The following is a 21,251-nucleotide window of genomic DNA, read 5'->3' on the forward strand; positions in this document are numbered from 1 at the left end:
AGACGGACACCCGAATCTGCAGGCGGTGGAAGGGAGGGGAAGCTGGTTAGCTGCCTGAGTGTAAATGGTGAGAGGCCTCAGCACTGGGCTACTCAGCCACTGTGTGCTACATAGCTATGTGAACCCTCCCCCTCTGTCCCTCAAGTACACAGTAGGAATTTTAACTAAATAAGCACTTTGTGGCTAAACTCTTTTACAGATGTTCCTTAGGTTTATTTTTATGCGTATTTTTGTTTGGCCTGAGTCTGTGGAGAGACACTATGTGTGTGCGGGTACCCACCAATCAGAAAGGAGGAGTCATCAGGTCTGCCGGAACTGGAATTCCGAACAGTTTTGAGACACTGTGGGTGCTGGGAAACAGACCCAGGTCCTCTGCAGCAGCCTCAGGTGCTGTGAACCTGAGCCCTCTCTCCAGCCCTCACAATGAGCGCTGTGGCAGTTTCCCCCGAGGTTCCCATGGCATCATGCTGGAGCTTCATGTGGTGAAAGCTTGTGAGACACTTGATCCTGTGTGACTTCTTAGCTGTGCCCGAGTTAGCATTGTTTGGAATATTTTCCATGCAAAGGTGTTTCTTGCAGAGAAGAGTAAAGAAGGGTCCTGGAGTTTTACTGTCGCCTTGGATTTGGGAATTGTAACTGACGTTTGTGTTTTCTCCCTCCCCACCCCCCACCCCCTTTTCCTGGATGCTAGCCTGGCTGGGAAGAAAGGATCCACCTGGACGGCCGCACATTTTACATTGACCATAGTAAGTAGACCCTGCTGTGTGCACAGGTGTGATGGGGTACAGGACGGGGAGGGTGACATAAATGTGATGTGAAGCTCTGTCATTTTACTCCCTGTCCAGGCAGCCAGGTGTTATGTGGAGAGAATGATACCAGAGAGTCAGTGCCCTTGTACGGTACTGTGCCTTTACCCCAAGGTTGCTTCAAAGTAGTCCTTCAAGCTTCCACCCAACTTGATCTTGTGACCCATTAACTTTTTTTAATAATTAAAAAAGGAAACTTTTATTTTTGTTTCTGACGGTCCCTTGATATTCGTGCTTTTAATCAATGTACTCTGGAAATAGAAAATAAGATTAGAAGTAACGATTTAGTTCTAAACACAAAAAAGAAAGAAAAGCAAAGCAAATCCACTGGAGAAGTGTTTTCCACTGGATGCTTTCGGAGCACTGACCTCAGAGGTGCCGGTTCTGAACTTATTTTCTATCCTGGCATGTGTCCCCGCACCCAGCACACTAATGATATTCGCAGCTGTTTTCCTGAAACCTTAGTGTATCTGCTGAAGATGTTTGCTTTAGCACCCGTGGATATATGTGCGGTTTCTCGTTTCATCTACGAGTTCAACTAATAACGTTTGCTTCTAGCCATCGAGTTGGTATTGGAGGGTTGGGGGCGTTTTGGGTTGGTTTGGTGTGCAGGGGGTGGGGGGTGTTTTGTTTTGCCTTTCTGTTTGTTTTTGTCTTTCAGTGGTTTGTGTTTTCATAAAATTATGTTCATGTAGCCCTAAAACCTTCTGAAAAATGAACAAAAGCATAAAGAAGCTTCTGATAAAATTCAAATCCGAGTGCAGTTGGTGGGATCTGGTTGTGTGTTTTCGTTTAGTTCAGAGGCAGGAAGTGAGCTCAGGTATCCATGAGCCCTTTGCTGAGAATCCTGTCCCCAGGCAGTGCTCCTACACAGACCATTGGCTATCTCGGGGGAGGAGGGACTTCCTCCAAGAACTTGCCTTCAGACATGAGGATTAGTGGGTTTGAAGTCAGTGAGAAGACCTACCCAAAACTCAGAATATTTAGGGGACAGGGCCACCCTTGGAGTTAAAACTGATTATTTCAAGATAGATAAACTTTGGTTTTTCTTTGGTTAGAAAAAACACTGAGTCATGCACTTTCCAGCACTGTACAGTGAACATACACTTGTCAACATGACCACTTTCTGAGTACGTGCATGAAGTACCCGCCCCCTCCTCCATTACTATTTATTCTAAATTTGGAGAACTTTCTAAAGTAGGGGGAGAGGTTAAACCCTTAATGCCACTAAAAACAGTTCTCCATAATTTACCAAGCTTTGCTCTGTGGACGGCCGTAAAGGGATACATGCTGAGAAGCCATCTGCCTTTCCCCTCAAAATCTAGCGTGTGAAGTACAAAATCCCTGTGTTTCCAAGGTTTTCTCAGGTCACCCCCAAACCGCTTTAATCACCTGGTGGATAAGAACTGGAAGTTTCCTCACCTTCAGAGTAAAATGTCCCCAGCAGTTCTCTGGCAAAATCTACCATCTCCCTTTGCCGCCACCGTGGATTTCCTACATGGACAGTGGTCGCCCTGAGAGGCAGGCTTTCAGAAGCACTGAATGCTTCTCTGGACACCTTGATTCATTTGATAATTACTGACACGCTCCTTCTGTGTAAAGTGTTAGAGAGAGATCTAGAATGAAATCTCTAGCGCTCTTGAGGAAAACATTTTTCTCACAGATCAGATGTGCCCAGAAGCTGAGCACTTAGCCAGTGGCATCTCAAATACTAAAGCTACAAGAGAAGTTCAGTCATCTGTGTGTCCCCGAGCCCTGCTCTCCGTTACCTACTCCATGAACAGTAGCTAACGTAGCTTGGTTTCTCATTCCCTCTACTTCCCTCTTGTCGTTTGATTTGAAATGTCTCCAAGATAAAAAGAACACGTTTAGATTCTCAAGTTCTCTTTTGGAACAGTGGCTAACTGTCCCCCACTCCTCCGCCCGTAAGTGACACTTCACAAAGATTCGGTCTTCAGCCCCAGGAACACGCGTGTGGTTCCGAGCGCTCAGACTCTGTGAAGGACTTTGTTTTCACTATCAGCCTCTTCCCTCAGCCGTTACAAAGACAACACAGGAAGCTCCTGTTACATGCTGGGGCATGGTCAGCAGTGCAGAGGAATTGTGGGATTGATGCCTTACAACCCTGTTCTCTGGGGCCCATGTCTGGTAGAGAGTGCCAGGAGGTGTCTTCTGCATGGTGTTGGAAGGTGAACCTGTTTTTGGAGTACTCAGCTTGCCAGTGGCTGAAGACTGCCCTGTGGGGTGTGTGTTCTCTTCCGGACTGATTTTGAACAGGATCCACTCTAAAAGGCATGGTGGAAATTGAGTTTAGAACAAACCAGATATGGCCAGCCATTCCACACTGGCAGTGAAAACTGCTGCATGGGCTGTGCCCCTCAAACACCTTGGTCACGATTTGTTTGTATGTGGGTAGACATTTACAGGAGCGTGACTGGTCGTGCCATACCAACCTCAAAGGAATGCAGTCCTGTTCTGCCTGACTGACACACAAAGGACTGGCTGGCATGACACCCAGGCCAAGCCAACAGGTATCTGACAGGATGAGGACTCAGATTCACTCTGCACACAGTAGGAACTTCAGAGGTCCCAGAGTCGAAGGACAGTGGTCAGATGTATTCTTGAGAATAAACTTGGGCCAGACCTACGGAGGAAATCTTGAATAGAGGCATTAAGGCCATGGCCCTGGAGGGCTAGAGTGAGGAATATCAGTCTGGGACACAGATGCAAGCCCCACCCAGCAAGAATAAAGTAAAGACAATTGGATGATCACCAAAGACAGGCAAGGACGCGGGCAGGTTCGTGATCTCGGTAGTCAGTGCTTTGTAACACTGCTTCTGTTAATGAGACTTCTGCCATTGTGACCGAGAGCTGGCCCAGTCAGTTTAAAGGATGAGGAATTCATTTCCGCTCACAGTTTCAGGTCTCGTTAGTCCTTTGCTCCCTTGAGTCCAGACCATCACCACTGTAGACAGGTATGGCAGAGGCTTCTCATCCTGACAGACAGGAAGAGAGTGACACAATGTCAAGCAAGGCTCATGGCCCTTCTTGACTTTCTCCTTTAAATCCACCTAGCACCTAGCTTGCAGGCTAGGGCTGTCCTTTCCTCCACCCCTTAGTTAATCCTCTCTGGGAAAACCCTCACAGACACAGCCCGTGGTTTGCTTCACTAATCTCAATTCAATCAAGTCAGCTGGCCAGGTTAATCCTCTGGCTGCTGACTGGGGTGTCCGGTTATAGGGCCACTAGGTGTTGTCGGTCACCCGCTCAGGAAGCTAAGGGAAGCCAGTGCAGGTGCCAGCGATGGAGTCTGACATTCAGGTCTGGTCAGAAGGTTTGAAAGTCCTCCTGTGGTAGAGAGGTTTGTTTATTTTGATGACAAACCTCCAGTGAAGACAGGTATTACCCAAGCTACAGGGTTCTAGCCAGCTGTGCCCTGCTGTATTCTGTGACCTGTTTTTTTTTTTTAATTTTTCCATCTCAATAGCAGCTTTGAATTTCCGAAGTCTTTCTCCTTTTAGAAATTAGACAACCTAAAATACCACCTATGTTTAAATTTTTTTTCATTTATTTAAAATAACCACCTGCATCTGCTGGTGTCCCCCCGAAGCTGCTGGGCTTTCCATTCAGGTACTTTTTCTGCCAAATTAAAATGGAATTAGCATTGCAGATGTGTAGTCTTAAGGGTTTGGTTTTTTCCTCCGCTTTTTCTTAACGTAGACCATGTTTTATCTTGAGTGTATCTTCTCCATGGCTTTTTCGTACATATGTCAGCATCTGCTTTAGTCATGATCAGCCTGGAGCATTTCTTGTTAACAGTGTCTCATTTTCAAGAAATTTCTTAATTACATCAGAGTTTAAAAAAAATTAACTAAGGGCGCTTGTTGAAATTGGATCTGTGAGTTACAGTCTGCTCACTACCAGGTTAAGAATGAGCAGTGTGAGGGGTTGGGGATTTAGCTCAGTGATAGAGCGCTTGCCTAGCAAGCGCAAGGCCCTGGGTTCGGTCCCCAGCTCCGAAAAAAAAACAGAACAAAAAAGAAAAAAAAAAAAAAAAGAATGAGCAGTGTGAATTTTCAGAGAAATAAATAAATACACACACACACACACACACACACACACACACACACACACACACACACACACACACATCCCTTTCTCTTTTAAACTTAGAAGTAGCCAGTTGTAACCCAGCCTGCCCTTCGAACCTTTTTCTGTCTGAGAGCCCCAGACGCACTTCACCTGAGGCCGCACACGCAGGCCCCTCTGAAGCATTTTTGATCATGCACCTGGGAAACCCCACACAACCTGGGCAGCTGCTCTTATGCTATCACCTGAACTCTTTTGTTCACTCTTCTGGAGGAAAGAAAACTGCCCAGCCAGGCTGCCAGGGAACCCTCTCTCTCTGAATCTTACTCAGCTACGTCTGTCTTTTGTGACGACCACCTCTGCTGCTTTGGTTACAAGTGCACTCGAGAGGTACAAGGGTGGATTGTTTCTGTGTTCGATGTAGAAATCTCTACTTGAAAGCAGTTTTTTTTTTTTTTTTTTCAACATCAGGAGCACATTTCAAGAAGTATTTGAAATGAGAAGGAAGAAATGTGTATGTGTGTTAGCTTCTTAGGGAACCAAACCTTATGCCTTCTGAAAACAAAGATCAAGTTATAAATCCTTTATGGGAAGAGGGGTTTATAACTGCAGACTTACCAGGTTGCTCGCCCCAAAAATGCAAGGATATGGTTTTACCTTTGTTGTGCGTTTTATTATTATTATTTTTAACTAATCATATATATGTTTGCCATGCAATAGCAGGGTCACCTTCTAACCCCAAAATACTAAATTCTCCCTGGGGTCAACCCAAAGGGGCTTTAGAAAGGGAATTTTTTTTTCTTTCTTAAATATCCTGTATGCCGAAGGGATTAGAACTAATGCACTGATGTTTTTAATGTTTTCAGATAGCAAAATTACTCAGTGGGAAGATCCAAGACTACAGAATCCAGCCATAACTGGTCCGGTCAGTATTCTCATGTTCCCCCCTCTTATATGAATGTGTGACTGCGTATTGCACACACTTCTTGTGTGTTACTACTGCGATATCCAGAGACTGGTAACGTTGAATAGCTTAAGATTCACCCCAGCTCTTTGGTGAGTTTTCCCGATGGGTACAGCTCCTCAGGGCCTTTGACGGGGATTAGAAAGGAGGAAAAAATGGTGTGGTAATGGTAGCAGGTTGAAATATTTTCTTCCTGGGCCTTTATGAAAGGATGGTTTACATGGATAATCAGGATTTGTCTCCTTTTTCTTTTTCTTTTTTTTTTTTAACAGTTAAGCATCGTTGGTAAAGATATTTTAATATAGGCTTAAAGATGAGAATTAGGAGGACGAGAAGCACTCAGAAAAATAGAAAGACATACCCTGTACTCAAATGTGGGTGCTGGCTCCTTCACAGAGAAAAGCACTCCTCCCTTCCTGTTTATCGGCTACAGGACCAAGCCCTGCATTAGAGGGTGCTGGCATTTGTTAGGACAGTGATAATAAATGCTAGCCAACCACGCCTCTTCCCCCTTTAAAGCCCTGTGAGAAGAGGTCGGGAAGCTATGGAGCGTGCATCGACTTTGCCACTCACCACGTCTGCACTAGTGCCCCTCACCCGTGCTGGTTAGATGTGAGCCCCTGAAATATTGCAGCACTCTCTGGTCATGGACAGAGGGGAAAGTCCTAAGTCCTCTCTTGTGAGTGACACACTCGTCAGCAAGTAGTACATGGTGACGGTTTGCCAATGAGCTACCGGGTGCTGAGAGACAATCTGGTTGGCCTTTTCCATGAAATGCTCGGTTCTGCTGATTACATAATCCTGTTATTTTTTCCTCCCTTTTTTTTTTTTTTTGAGATATCATATCCTCCTGGCCTCCAAAGAGATGATTAAAAATTTGCTGCCAACGTGATGGCCATTTCTTGGAGGGCAGATATTTCTCTCTCTAGTGATTTTCTGATTTTCTCATTATCATCGATGTACCGCGGGTTCACAGCGGCATGTTGAGCTGTGGATTTCCCCTTGTGGCTCTCATCTTGGCTGCAGGATCATCCCTGGGGAGTGTGTGTATTATATCTGTCCTCTGTTCTGGCCAAATGCTCAGCCGCCTATCCCCACACTGCCTTCCCCATGCTGACCCCACCCAAGCCTTTGCATTGCTCTCTGTCCTGTCTCAGGACCCTTCTTCCTCCCTCCTTGGCTGCATTTGTTACTTGATTCTTCCAGGTAATTATTTCTTGAGGTTTTTGTAAATCTTTTACGTATTCGTGGTGCCTAAGAAGTGAGCGTGTTTAATTGCTCGAAGTCCTTTAGGGTCTTATAAATTTTGCTTTGTCTTTTTACTTCTTCTATATTGCCTTTTAAATTGTTCTTTTATATTTTAATGATACAAAGATACTTACTGAACTCTCTCTCTCTCTCTCTCAGTACTCTGTTCGCCCCAGTTCTAGGGGTACTCAATCTCCTACTTATCAGGCCTTTATTTCCAAAACAATTGTGTATTGTCTGGGTGACTGTGGTACTTGTGTTCATGAATGTCTGCATGCAGGCACACACACACTTTGTCTCCCACTTCTACCATTTTCAGTCATTTCTTGACCTGCGTTTATGCCACCTGATTACAGTAGCTCAGACCCACCTGCATACAAGCATGGAGCATGAATTTATTTACGTTCCCAGCAACCACATGGTGGCTCACAACCATCTGTAATGGGATCCGATGCCCTCTTCTGGTGTGTCTGAAGACAGCTACAGTGTACTCATATGAATTTATTTACGATCTGTTTCCTTTAGAGTGTCTCCACTTACATGCCTGGAGAGAGACAAGGTTCCTTGTAGGTTCCCTGGGCCTGAGGTTAGTTTTCCTATACTCTTTTCAGCTCTGAGCCTAGGACTCTGTTACAGCTTATGTCTGTCTGTCCGTCCACGAGACCCCTTTGGCCAATGACTCAACAGATAAAACCCATTTCTAGCACTGGAGGCTTTACTTGGTCTACAAGCAGATAACTCAGTGTAAAATGGAGGACAGAACTAAACAGTGGTGGGAGATGAAGTATAAATGGTGAGAAACGCTTGAATATTTGACATCCGTGGCCGTAAGGGAAAAGCCAATTGAAAGGACTTTGAGATTTTCTTACCCTAGTCAGGATGGTCAAGATCGGTAAAATAAAGGACAGCTCATGTTGGCTGTGGGGAAAAGGGGAGCTCTCATCCATTGCTGTTAAGACTTGTACAGTTGCTATGGAATCAGTGTGGGGTTCCTCAGGAAGCCGAGAGTGGATCCACCTCAAGACCCATCTATCTCACGCTTGGGCGTACACCCAGAGGACTCTACCTCTTACCACAGAGACACTTGCTCACCCATGTTCACTGCTGCTCTGTTCGTAACAGCCAGACATTGGGAGCAACCGAGATGTCCGTCAACTGATGAATGAATAATGAAAATGTGGTATATTTACACAGTGGAATATTATACAGCTGTTAAGAAAAATAAGGCTTTGCAAGTAGATGAATGGGGCTAGAGCCATTCATCCTGAGGTAACCCAGAGCCCGATGCCAATGGCATGGAATTTGAGTCTGTGGGTCTTAGCTTTTAAACTTCCAGTGTGTGTGTATGTGTGTTCAGTCGAGGTAACCACAGAGGTTAGAGACCTAGTAAGGGGACAGGGAAGAAGAAAGAGATCCCATAAGGAAGGGGAGAGATAACGGGGAAACTGGGATAGGATTGAATGGGGGAGAGGGGTGGAAGAGCTATGGAAACCTACTACTATAGAGGCTTCCAAAAATATATACACATGAAAGAATTTAAATGGAGTCACCATATGGTAGGGGAAGCAGTGTTCCAAGTCAGACTCCTCTTACATAAATGAGGAAAAGGTTTTTAGTGGTGAGGACGTATCACGGAGCTAGCTGCTGATAGAGTCTATCTAAACCAGCATGAGAAAATGGGAGAGTGAGTGATGCCCCCGGCCTCCTTCCACTCCACCCCCGATCTCAGTCACAGTTAATCTGACCGACGGTGTCGTCCAAATGTTTTTCCTCCATGGAGCTTGATGGCCACTGTTCCCCATCTGTTTCATCCATCTCTCTAGTTTCTACTCAGAGGTACCTCAGAGCTGCCTTCCCTAGACTCCCACAAAATAACCACCCCCAAACTCTATCAGCTTTCCCCTTCTTAACTCCTACCTCTGCTTATTCTTTTTTTATTTATGTTTATTCTTTTTTATTAATTGTGCAAAGTAGTGGCTTTCATTCTGGCACTTGCATACATGCATGCACATTTCTTCATTCATCTGTCGCTGGATGTCTAGGCTGATTCCCTGGCTTGCCTTTCTAATAACCTACTTTTCTACTACCCGTGGCCCTCCACCAGCATAAACTCTAGCCGGGAACTGGGAAAGGACTTTGTTTTATGTTGCCATTTTTTTTAAGCACATAAAGTGCCAGGCCTTAAAGAATACTTGCTGGTGGATGAGGAAGCCACCAGAAAGAGAAGGTCAGCTCATCCAGATGTGAAGAAAATGTTGTTTGTGTCGGAATGCAGTGCTGACAGAACAGAGACCGTGGTGAAATCACCTTAGTTCATGTTAGAATATGTCTGAGATAGAATATAGAGCTGACAGAACAGACCGATGATGTCATCTTCGTGTATGTTAGAATCTGCTGTTCTTGTTCTTGTGCCATCTACGTATTAGCAAGTGTGGGAAATCACACATGACTTCCTCGGATATAACTCCGTCTGAAATGCATTGGAAGAGTGGTCGGCTCTCAGACTCAGCACAGGCTGTGTGGATTGTCTTTAGAATGCGCTTAAGCATCGTATGTGAATAGAATATCTTCATTGCTCTTGTACTCAAGACAAATGACATAAACGTTTCTATAAAGAATAGGGCTTTGGGGGAGCTGTCAGCTCTTCGTGTGCCTTAAAACAGAGTGCAAAGGACAGAGGTTTTGTTCTTCACTCTGTCTCTTTGAAGGCAAGACCAGGCATGCTGAAAGGTGCTGGAGTCTGGGGGTGCTTTGCTGAGGGTTGGGTACACCATGCCCAAGTACGTAAGTTTGCTAAAAGGCAACTCTGAGACAGTTGCTGATTCAATCATTGGATTGCATACAAGATCAGTCCTCTTTGGTTCATAAAAGCATCACAGACTTTTACAGTCACCTCCTTAAATAGCCCTGTTCAAATATTACTTTGCTACATCCTTACAAGAACGTTCGATGTGTTGTTTACTTCTGAGTCAGGGTCTTATGTGGCCCCGGCTGATCTTAAATTCATGATTTTGACCCAGCCTCTCAGATGTCACCTAGATAGGATATCAAAGCTTGTTAAGAGTTGTATCTGACTGAGACCCTGAACCCACCCAAGTGGGCCTTTTTTTTTTTCCCTAGAGAAAGCATTTGAGTTTAAAGGAATTCTTGCATAAGAGTTCTAGTTTCATTCCCTTTACTGTGATAAATAACTTGGCCCAAAGTCACCTGGAGGAACTTAAAGAGTTCTAGTTCCAGTCCATCAAGGGAGGAACTTGAGGGCAAGCCTGTGTGTTCCATACAGCATTACTTCCAACATGAAGGATGCTGCTGGCTGGCTCACCGATCTTTCCCATACAATCCAGAAACACCTTCCCTGGGAATGGTGCAGCCCACGGTGAGCTAAGCCCGCCTATAAAAATTGACAACCAAGACGATCTCTAGGCAGACATACACCATTCCGATTTAGGAAATTACCAAGTGGACAGTTAAACCAACCAGGACACCAAAAGGCAAACTTTGCAACTCTTCAGTCTAACTCTTTTCAAAAGTGCCATTTACTCAGATTTTCCACTCCTTGAAAGAGGTTATCAGTGGACTGCCCTTTCTGTTTACGATATTTCTCCACAAGGTCGGTTGTGTTACGTTGTTGCTATTAGTTTTGTGGTGCTAGGGCTGGATCATGCCCCCATTGCTCGATGTCTTGAGACAGCATTTGATGTACAGTCCAGGATGGTCTTGAACTCACCATCATCCTGCCTCTGCCTCCTCCTGAGTCAGGAATCACTAGCACGAGCAATATACATGGCTTCCCACAAAGACTTTTTAGATGACCACAATGTATCACGTGGGGTTGTATGTTAAAGTGTCACTTCAACTCCAGGAGGGGACATGATAGACAAAGAAGGCACTTTGTATCTATGTGTCTCTGTGTTACCCTGACTCACACTCTGGCAAAATTCATAGCGAACAGGGATCTAGTTTGTGCAGTGTGATCCTAAGAGTTTCCTTGGCTACAAGTCTAGTGCTGTGCTGACTAGCTCTCCTCACATCCAGGATTCAGTCCTTTCCTGTGCAGACATTATGCCAATTTTCTGGAGAGAATACAGAATATGAGTATTTAAGGTTTGCGATCTGTGAAACTTTGCCAACCTTGGCTTGCTATACATAAATTCTCAGGCATATGCTTATATTATCTGTGTGTATGAATTTTCTCTTGCAGGCTGTGCCGTACTCCAGAGAATTTAAGCAGAAATACGACTACTTTAGGAAGAAATTAAAGAAACCTGTAAGTAGTCAAGTCTTCCAAAAGCTCTGTGTGTCTTAGCCTGCTCCCATCACCCGTTACCTCAACAGCATGCTTGTGAAGTGTGTGTGTGTGTGTGTGTGTGTCTGTGTGTGTGTGTGTGTGTGTGTGTACTTCCTTTTTCAATGTCCTTTGGCCCACCCAGATCTTTGGTCTGATTTTTCCTTTCTACGGAAATGGTAAGTGAAGACTGGCTCAGTGTTCCATTATCAGATCACCTAAAGGGCAGTTTCTTATGCGATCTATGAAATAATCACATAGTTCTTATGGAATAGAAACTAATTCAAGACAGAAGTCAAGAAATCTGGGGAGACCACATTGAATTACATCTCTTTATATCTGAGATGCAATTTTAACTACATAACTAGCATACATATTTTAACATGAAGTTTACAACATGAAATTATATACTTGGTATTGTTGAGCCCAAAGGCCGTCAGCACCACCCACCACCATCATCACCATCATCACCATCACCACCATCACCACCATCATCACCATCATCACCATCACCACCATCATCACCATCACCACCATCATCACCATCACCACCATCATCACCATCATCACCATCACCACCATCATCACCATCATCACCATCACCACCATCATCACCATCATCACCATCATCACCATCATCACCATCACCACCATCATCACCATCATCACCATCACCACCATCATCACCATCATCACCATCATCACTAACATTTTACAACCAAGAGGTCCTGGAAGGTTTATACAGGCAGCACTGAGTTTACTGTCCTTCCTACTGGCAGCCTTCCCACCCCTAACCTTACATCTCCTGTGTTCCTCACCGCTGCTATGGATCTTAGGTTTGCTATCATTTTGCTCAGAAACTTAAAGCCTCTGGCCAAGGAGAGTCTGAGCCCCAACAGAACTCTTCCCTTGCCTGAGGCTGCCACCCTCTCTCTGACCCCTCCCAGTTGATGTTCTGGTTCTGAGCTTTGTCCAGTGGTAAAGAAGTACTGGCACTTCTGTCCTCACTCAGAATCTGCCATCTGTCCCATAGTTGTGACTCAAGTTCTTCTTTCATAACTCGAGACTCTTTGCCTTTGAATGAAGCTCAGATTGGTGCATACTGTAGTGTTTCTTTGTGCGTTGTCTGTGTGTCCTCCAAAGACAAGCAGCTCCATGACTATTGCCCATGTAGGACAAGGCCCCTTCCAGAAAGCTGTTTGCACACCTCACTCAATGCTGGCTTTCATTCCATCAACTTTGGGTTCATGGATGTTTCACCCAAACTTAGTAGGATGCTGGGTCCCACTCCCCACAACAGTGCCATGAGCTTGCAGGCAACATGTCTTGCATCTCCCAGCTGCGGTTCCTACCAGAGATAAGACTGGTTCCAGCTTGCCTGGAGGTTATACTTAAAGGTTGGATTGCATGGGATTAAGTCTTCTTTCTTTGAACAAGTATTCCAAGATGCCTGTTGGGGAAGTGCTCATGTCTCCCTAGTGGTAAGACGAGTCTCTGGGCTCAGCAGATGTTCTCCTGAAGACATGTGGGTGATTCGGCCTGAGCAGCTCTGAATGGCTGCTTCTCTGTGTCCCGTCTCGACACAGGGAGGTTCTCCTGTGAGAGGACAAACCTGTAAAAGGAAGACTCTCAGTGGAGCCAGTTGTCACTGTACATTTATCTGAAGGCTGCCATTGCTTCTGCCCTTTGGTTATTTTCCTCTAAGGCTGGGGCGTGAGTGTGAGGTATATGAGTATGTATGTGTGTGTGAGAGAGAGTATGTGTGTGGTGTGTGTGAGTGTGTGTGTGTGTGTGTGTTTGTGGGTATCTGGGTGTGTGTGGTGTGTGAGTGTTGTTGTAAAAATATAAATGTAAAAAGTATTGTTGTCTTTTACCCCGCTAGCTCTGTACCGCGGTGCCCCAAGATATCTGCTAGATATCTTGGCGGAAACACAGCCCAGCCGTACACTTTCCTACACTCAAACCCTCACATAAAAGAACACACAACACAATAATCTTAGATCCAATTGGTAAGATATAATTGCCCACTTAAATATACAAAGCCCAGTACCATCCATCCCTTGAGAACATTAATAACAACCTGTAAATACACAGAGCAGAATCTTAACATCACCTGCCATGGCTTCTCCCCTCTTTCCGTCGCCTCTTCTCCCCCTCTCTCCCTTAGTCTCCTCCTCTTCCTTCAAACTTTTCTCCCGCCCATCCTTCCTTCTCCTCCAATGACAGGCCTCCTTCTATCCTGTACCTGCCTCACCTGTGACATCATCCTACATGTGAGTGTGTATATGTGTGTGTTTATGGGTATCTGTGTGTGTGGTGTGTGTGAGAGTGTACATGTCTGTGTGTGTATGTATGTGTGTATGAGTGTGTATATGTGTATGTGAGTTGTGATGTGTGTGTGTACAACATATGATCATGAACCTGTCTTTTCATCTTTCATCTAGGCTGATATTCCAAACAGGTTTGAAATGAAACTCCACAGAAACAACATATTTGAAGAATCCTATCGGAGGATCATGTCTGTAAAGAGACCTGACGTCCTAAAGGCTAGACTGTGGATCGAGTTTGAATCAGAGAAAGGCCTGGACTATGGGGGCGTGGCCAGAGAGTGGTTCTTCTTACTGTCCAAAGAGATGTTCAATCCCTACTATGGCCTCTTCGAGTACTCTGCCACGTAAGTGCCTGGAAGACATTGTAGTGTGTGCCCCTCCCTGCAGCTGGGACAGCTTCCTTCTTAAGGAATTTAACACATAAGAGACAAGTAACTCACCCATTTGAGATTTCAGTCCAAAAACAAGTTCCAATCCAACATGGTGAAGCACTGCATACTGTGAATACCTGAAATGGAAATTATATCGGGTAATTATGGAGGAACCAAGGAGTTTTCACTGTAGTGTTGTAATATAAAGGGAAGGTTTATTAGTCAGAATCTAGAGTTATATAAACAAGAATCATTTCTGAAGTCACACTACTCAAAGACATGTCATGAGGATTTTGAAGACCCATGCTTGGGATGTTCCCATAGTAGAAGAACCAGGCTCTGCCTGACATGGGGGATGTCTGACATGACATCATTGCCTGGCAGGAGAACTGAGGCAGATTGAATTGTTCCTCAGCACACACTGGCTCCTGTTGTCTCCGGGCTGAGAATGCTTGAGAGCATGAGGCCAGTCTTGAACTCCCAACAGAATAGTTGACTTGGCAAAAGAGACATTTATTTAGCCTTGTTCCAGAGTGGACTACTATTGACGTGGATTCTCCTCCATCTCCCTTTGGGGTGCTTGTATCTTCGGGCCCATTGAAAAGACTGTCTCAGGACAGTCTTCAGTCGATCTAGCCACAAATTGCCTTGGTTAGTTGAAGTCCTTAGTGAGACTTCTGAGAGAGTCCTCTAGTAACACCACTGAGGTAGAAAGCAGAGTAGGAGCCAAGGTCCTAACGTCTCCCTACGTCTCCCTACGTCTCCCTCCTAAAATCAGTCTGTGCTGCCTCGTTGAAAGCCCCTTGGCCACATGATATTGAGTGTGCTCTGGGGGTTTCATTGTTGAGACAGCCATGTTCTTTCCCTGGGGCTCTTGCGATCAGAAACCAAGAGTTGGACCTTAAGGGAAAATTCCCAAATCAAAAGCCTCTCGAAGGAATTAACCTTTGATCACAGAAACCATCTCCAGGGACTGTGTGTTTGAGAATCTCTGCACCTCCTTTACCACTGTGAGGGTCCCCTTCTTCTCAAGATGTCTGGTTGACCCACTTGAAATTGACATCATGTACATGACTGTATCCGAGTGTGTGTGTTTATAACAGCGAATGCACTTGTGCACACGTACATATGAGGGCCAACAGACAGCCACAGGCATCCTCACCTTGTTCTTTTTTTTTTTTAAGATTTATTCATTTATTGTATATAAGTACACTATAGCTGTCTTCAGACACACCAGAAGAGGGCATCGGATCTCTTTACAGATGGTTGTGAGCCACCATGTGGTTGCTGGGAATTGAACTCAGGACCTTTAGAAGAGCAGTTGGTGCTCTTAACCGCTGAGCCATTTCTCCAGCCTCACCTTGTTCTTTAAGACAGTCTCTCACTGGCCTGGAACTTGCCAGGCAGCCAGGAAGCCTTCAGGGATCCACCTGTCTCAGCTTCCTGAGCCCTGGGGTTAAGTGTGAGCTGTCACACCCAGCTTTTTAAAATGGTGTTCTGAGGATCAAACGGCAAACTCGCCCAGGTTTGCAGGACGAGTGAGTGCTTTATGACTGAGCAGTCATCCCTAAAACCGACATTTCTATGGATAAAAATGAGTCAGCCGTCAGCAGTTTCCATGTTACCTGCTTCAATAACCCATAACTGTCAGATAACCCGTAACAGTTACAGAAAGGGCTCGCGGGGCTAGCTAATGGTTTGCATCCCCTGGCTCATGTCCGTTGCCACGAGGTCCCCAAGGTCGCACGGGCACTGTGAGATGCAGTGATGGGTGACAAAGGGGACTTCAGCTTCCTGGATTTCTTTCACTTAAGTGTGACTGGACTTTTCTCTTTTCCTCCCCAAAGGGACAACTACACACTTCAGATCAATCCCAACTCAGGCCTGTGTAACGAAGATCACTTATCCTATTTCACTTTCATTGGGAGAGTTGCTGGCCTGGCAGTGTTTCATGGGAAACTCTTAGATGGTATGTTACTCCAGAATCTTGTGGAAATAAATGTAAGGCAGTTCCATTTGTGACTCTGCAATCCGGTGTTGGTCCCCATGTCGGTAGTGAGTAAGGGCGCCACTGGTTTTTTGTGGCTGAGGTTTTCCCTCTGGACATTGAACCCAGTGTCTTCCTCGCTCGCTCAGAAGCCCAGCCTACAGTGTGCCGTTTTGCCCTTTGCCCCCTAACAGTGGTTTTCTGATACAGTCTTGGGCACTGAAGACAAAGCCTCTATCTGTACTCATGTTTGTAACTGCTAAGTGTGAAGCATAAGTCGTTCCCAGAGTCTCTCGGGACACCTTTCATCTGTGGGAACTAGATTCAGTGACAGATGGAAATTTTAATTATAAAGTCAATTAAAATGATCTAATCCGTCAGCAGCCCTGCTATGGCTCCCGTTTTCCCCCAGATCAGTCTTTAATGATTTCAGAGGAACATTACCACTCGGCTAAGGCCTTAACCCTAGAGTGTCTTCTGAAGAAGACAGAACACATTAGCCGTGTCCTTCTTGAGAGGAAATAGAAAACTCCAGGGCATGAGAATCGAGGACTCACACCTCCATCCGAGGGGACCAAAGCCTGTCAGACAGATTTCTGGTGGTCTTGGCAGTTTTGAAAGCACTGCCCTTTCATGAGAGAACGCTACAGAATCACCGTGGGCAGTAACATCCTTAGAAGGAAGTTTTAAACGTGGGTGGGAAATGGTTGAAGGAAGCATTTCAGTCACGGCAGAGAGGGCCGTTTACAAGGGAATCCGTCTGATCTACAAGGGAATCCGTCTGATCGCCTCTACAGAGCCGCCCCGGTAAATAACTGATGGGCCCTCCAAACTTTTCTTTCAGCACGTCTGTACTAGCTAATGGGGATTCTCTGTTACCAATATTTTATTTTGCAAGGGGATGGTGGACCCTGTTTCTGACTTTATCTGTCCCTGGGTGCCTAAGGTGCATGCTCCTTTGTGAGTCACTGTTCAAGTGTGTGCATGTGTAGTTGGTACTTGCCTCTGACTTTCTGTTTATGTTGTATACAGTAAGCACTTCTTGTTGTCCATGAATACACAGTGGGGCACTTCTTTCTGACTCCGCCCATGTGTGTATTATACAGCAAGCACCCCTTTCTGACTCTGTCCCTTGCGTGATGCCCCTCTTTTTTTTACTTCAGGTCCCTCCTTTGCTTATGTCAGTCTGTTAAGCCTCTTCTACCCTCTGAGAAGGTCAGCTCCTTTATCTTCCACCAATAAGAAGACACTGTTAGTTGCAGTAGGGAATATAGATACGTGTAAATTATGGTCCTCACTTCATATTTAATGGAGGGAAGGGAAGAGAATTAGAAGGGGGAAAAGGCAAGCAGCAGTGATGGCCCCCCTGCTGCCGGGACACATCGGTCAGTTCCCCTGGTTCGGCCAAGAGGAGGCACAGAAGGACTCTACCTTGGGCTGAGTGTCCTGGAAGCATCAGAAGCCAGGTTTATTTCAGGGGAAGCTGGACTAGCCAGCACACAGCCCTGCAGTGGGGAAAATGGAGAGAGGCAAGGGTGGATGGGGACCCAAGTTGGTGAAGGTGGTCCCCACAAACAGGAGCCTGCAGGTCAGGAAGCTGCAGGTCTTCGGTTTCGCAGAATATGAATGCCCTATTGGCAGAGCACACTCAGCCCCCATGGTCAGCTTCATGCCTTCACCTCACTAGACGCCGAAGTGTACCTCTACTTCAGGGCCCTGGGGTCCCGAGTCTGGAGTAAAGACTTCATCTTCCTGTGCATTGGCTTCCAAAAAGACCGCTACCAGACCCCTTCTCTGCCATGGCCTCCCTGTGCCTTTGGCAACCCTTGTGGACAGTTGCACAAGCCTGCACAGAGGCCTCTGTCACACCAGTGTCCAGGAGCTGGCACTGAAATGCATGCAGAGCTTGCCTGGCCCCACTGACTCAGCACTGCCCTGGAAGAAGTCCTCTCTGGCCCAGCCTCCCAGAGACACTGTACTTGCATAACGGCCGGCCCTCTGCTGACACAGGTTCTTCTTATAAGCCGTGTTCTCACAGGCTCTGGCTTGGCCCAGGGCTTGTTGGTTGCCACCTGGAAGCCGTTGTCATCTGTTGATGTTAAATCACCCCTTAGTACAGATGCCCTTCTCCCTGCACTCCACTGCTTCCCAGATCCTCTTCCTCAGTTTTATTTCTGTTAGGATAAATTATCCTTACAAAAAGCAACTCGGGAAGAAAGGGGTTTATTCAGATTAGAGTTCCAAGTTACTTTTCATCGTTAGGAGAAGTCAAGGCAGGAACCCAAGCAGCTGGACACACTGTGTGCACAGGTAAGAACGTAAAGAGAATAAAGACATTCTCTCTCAGCGTGATCAGGAGGCCTTTCTAGGGAATGGTGCCCCCCGCAATGGGCTAGATCTTCCTACAATCACAGAGACAGTCACAGATAAGCCCCCAACCGAAACTAGTCAAGGTAACTCTTCATTAAGATCTTCTTTCTGGGTGATCCTAGATGATCTCAGGTTAACAGCTAAAACTAACCACTGTTCCCTCCTCACGTGCTCATGGATTACTGCAAAATGTCCTTGGCATTCAGTCACGACCTCCCATTTCTATGGAAAGCAGTATATCCTTTGATTTCATTCCCAGATGCATAGAAATATCAGGGACTTAAATCTTAACCGAGTTTTTGCCATATTTCAGGATTCTTCATTCGACCTTTCTACAAGATGATGCTGGGGAAGCAAATAACTCTGAATGACATGGAGTCTGTGGTGAGTAGCAGCATGTCACATCGCTGTCACAGGCCGTCCTCACCTCCTGCAAGGTGTCAGGAGCTGCGCTTGCAGTCACAGCCATTGTTATAGGCACAGTCACTCCGCGTGAACAAGAAGGGATTGCTCACTTGAAAATTAATTGATCTCGCTGATTTCTATAATAAGCAAATTATGGTTGGTTTCTGAAAAAAAAAAAAAAAAAAAACAGTGTAGGTACACCAAGTCTCAATTCCCACTGCTTAACCAGCGGAGGCTTGGCGAGCAGATTACACCCGGGGGACACCTGACGCCCGGCTGTGGTCTTGTGTTCCGTCTGAAACGTTCCACCGTCTGTTTTATGCCTTCATAGAAGTGGTGGAGGCGAAGCCAAAACAATAGTCATCTAGACGTGGAGCTAGTGACGACTGCAGAACGGGAGAGCGGGACGTGAGTGCTTAGACAGGCTGGCGCTCACGTGACACAGTGCTTACTGCTGACCTGCACTGACTGTGCTTGGACAGGAGAGGTTTTCTACAAAATAGAGCGTGCCCTTCTTTTCAGAGGATACTTGCACATCTGGCTTTTTCTATTTATGTATGCTCTTATATATGTGTGTATGTATGTGTATGTTTGTATATATGTGTATGTATGTGTATATTTGTGTATATATATGTGTGTGTATGTGTGTATATATGTGTGCATATGTGTATATATGTTTATGTTTGTGTTTGTATGCATGTATATGTGTATATGTATGCATGTGTCCATATGGGTCCATGTGTGTATGTGTATGTTTGTGTGTGTATGTATGTATGTGTGTTCATATGTGTGTATGTGTGTATATGTGTGTATGTTTGTTTATGTATGTATATGTGTATATGTGCGTATACATGTGTGTCTGTTTGTGTCCCTCTGTGTGTGTGTATATGTCTATGTCTATGTCTATGTGTGTCCAAGTGTATGTACGTGTAGGTGTATATGTGTATGTATGTTTGTATATATGTATGTGTGTACACGTGCACACTGGCTTGTGTGCACTAGATGCATTTTTGTCCTTATGGAAGAATTACGGCTCTGTTTTCATGGCTTACTTGAGTTAGAAAGCTGTGCGTCCCTCGGCCTTGCTGACACACGGACTGTGTGTGTCTTGGGCAGAGTTGCGAATGTGAGCGATGCCAGCCAGAGTTCGTCCTGTGTTCTGCTCACCACTGCAGGAGAGGAAAGGAGACTGTTGTACTCTAGACCTCTCTGACCCCTGCAGACTGGCAGTCTTAGCTCAGCCTTACTTCCCAGCCTCCCCTTTGTCAGTGCTTTGAGCCTCTGCTGTACCATCCTGAGGAGGCTAGGAGCACAGGAATTGCTTCTGTGTGCCCCCACACCCCCAGTGAAGGAAGGGGGCCGAGAGAGGATTATCACTGTGTACTTAAGTGTTGGGATTCTAGGTGATCAACACCGTGCTGCTCTGGAAAGTATTCTTAACACTTAAGTCTGTGATTCCTATTGGCCATAGTGTTTGGGGAAGTTTGGTTTTTGTTATTTTAATTAATATGTATTAGGGGAGTGGTACATGCAGCCGAGTGCTGGTGCCCATAGAGGCCAGAGGCATCAGCTTTCCCCTGGAGCTGGAGTGGTTGTAAGCTCCCTAGTGTGAGGGCTAAGGATCAAACTTGGATCCCCCAGAGACCAGTGCATGTTCTTAACGGCTGAGCCACCTCTGCTCTCCCAGCAGAACATTAGTGTTTTAAATGTGATATGCATGTAATTTTCGGTCCCCTTTGAACCTGTCATGTTCCTAGCAGCAGAGACTCTGGGCATGAGCAGAAAGGACCTGAAAGTCTCATAGCTATTAAAACACAGCTCTGCTCTTTGCATAAAGTAACAGGCCAAGGAGGCTGAACAAACAGGAGGGATAGAACGCAAAATGTGTGGTGTTTCGTTCGAACGCTGTCCTGTGTGGTCTTTGAGATTCTTACTCTGAGAAGACAGGAAATCAGGGTATTAAATTCTCTGTGAGACAGTCTCGCTGTGGCCGCAAACAGTGTAGCCAGACTGTGACCCAGCTCCCGGATGCTGAGTCAGGAAGAAGAGTTGGAGACCACAGCAGGGCTCCCAAACAAGGCCACCAAACAGTGTGGCTGCTCTAACTCCCCTCCCAAGCAGGTAGCCTCAGCGGAAAAGAACGGGGGAAGTCACAAACGCTGTCACTGTCCATGGGTCTCGTGTTTTACATTAGTGGGGAGATGGGGCCAGAGAGATGGCTCGGTGGGTAAGAGTGCATGCTGCTCTTGCAGAGGACCAGAATTAGGTTCCTAGCCTGGCCAACAACCAGCTGTCCATAACACCAGCTCCTGAGTCTCTGACCTGAACACACGTGCACACACATGTACACAGACAGACACAAAGGATTAAGTAAATGAGCGGGAAGTAGTTTTTAT

The 21,251-nt window shown here is 45.8% G+C and overlaps 1 protein-coding gene across 38 annotated transcripts in view; it reads left to right on the top strand.

Moving 5' to 3' along the window:
• The window catches only part of Nedd4l (NEDD4 like E3 ubiquitin protein ligase), a 332,826-nt gene that overhangs the window by 290,966 nt on the left and 20,609 nt on the right, over window positions 1-21,251 (top strand). For 37 of the 38 annotated variants that reach the window (XM_087592401.1, XM_087592381.1, XM_087592408.1 and 34 more), the window contains 6 exon segments: window positions 692-746; window positions 5,762-5,820; window positions 11,309-11,374; window positions 13,837-14,066; window positions 15,941-16,062; window positions 18,764-18,834. In XM_087592401.1, the coding sequence (XP_087448527.1) occupies window positions 692-746; window positions 5,762-5,820; window positions 11,309-11,374; window positions 13,837-14,066; window positions 15,941-16,062; window positions 18,764-18,834 (603 nt within the window). 38 annotated transcript variants of the gene reach the window in all.

This window comes from Rattus norvegicus, chromosome 18 (genome assembly GCF_021556685.1).
Source record: "Rattus norvegicus strain SHRSP/BbbUtx chromosome 18, alternate assembly SHRSP_T2T, whole genome shotgun sequence".
In the NCBI taxonomy this organism is placed as follows: domain Eukaryota; kingdom Metazoa; phylum Chordata; class Mammalia; order Rodentia; family Muridae; genus Rattus; species Rattus norvegicus.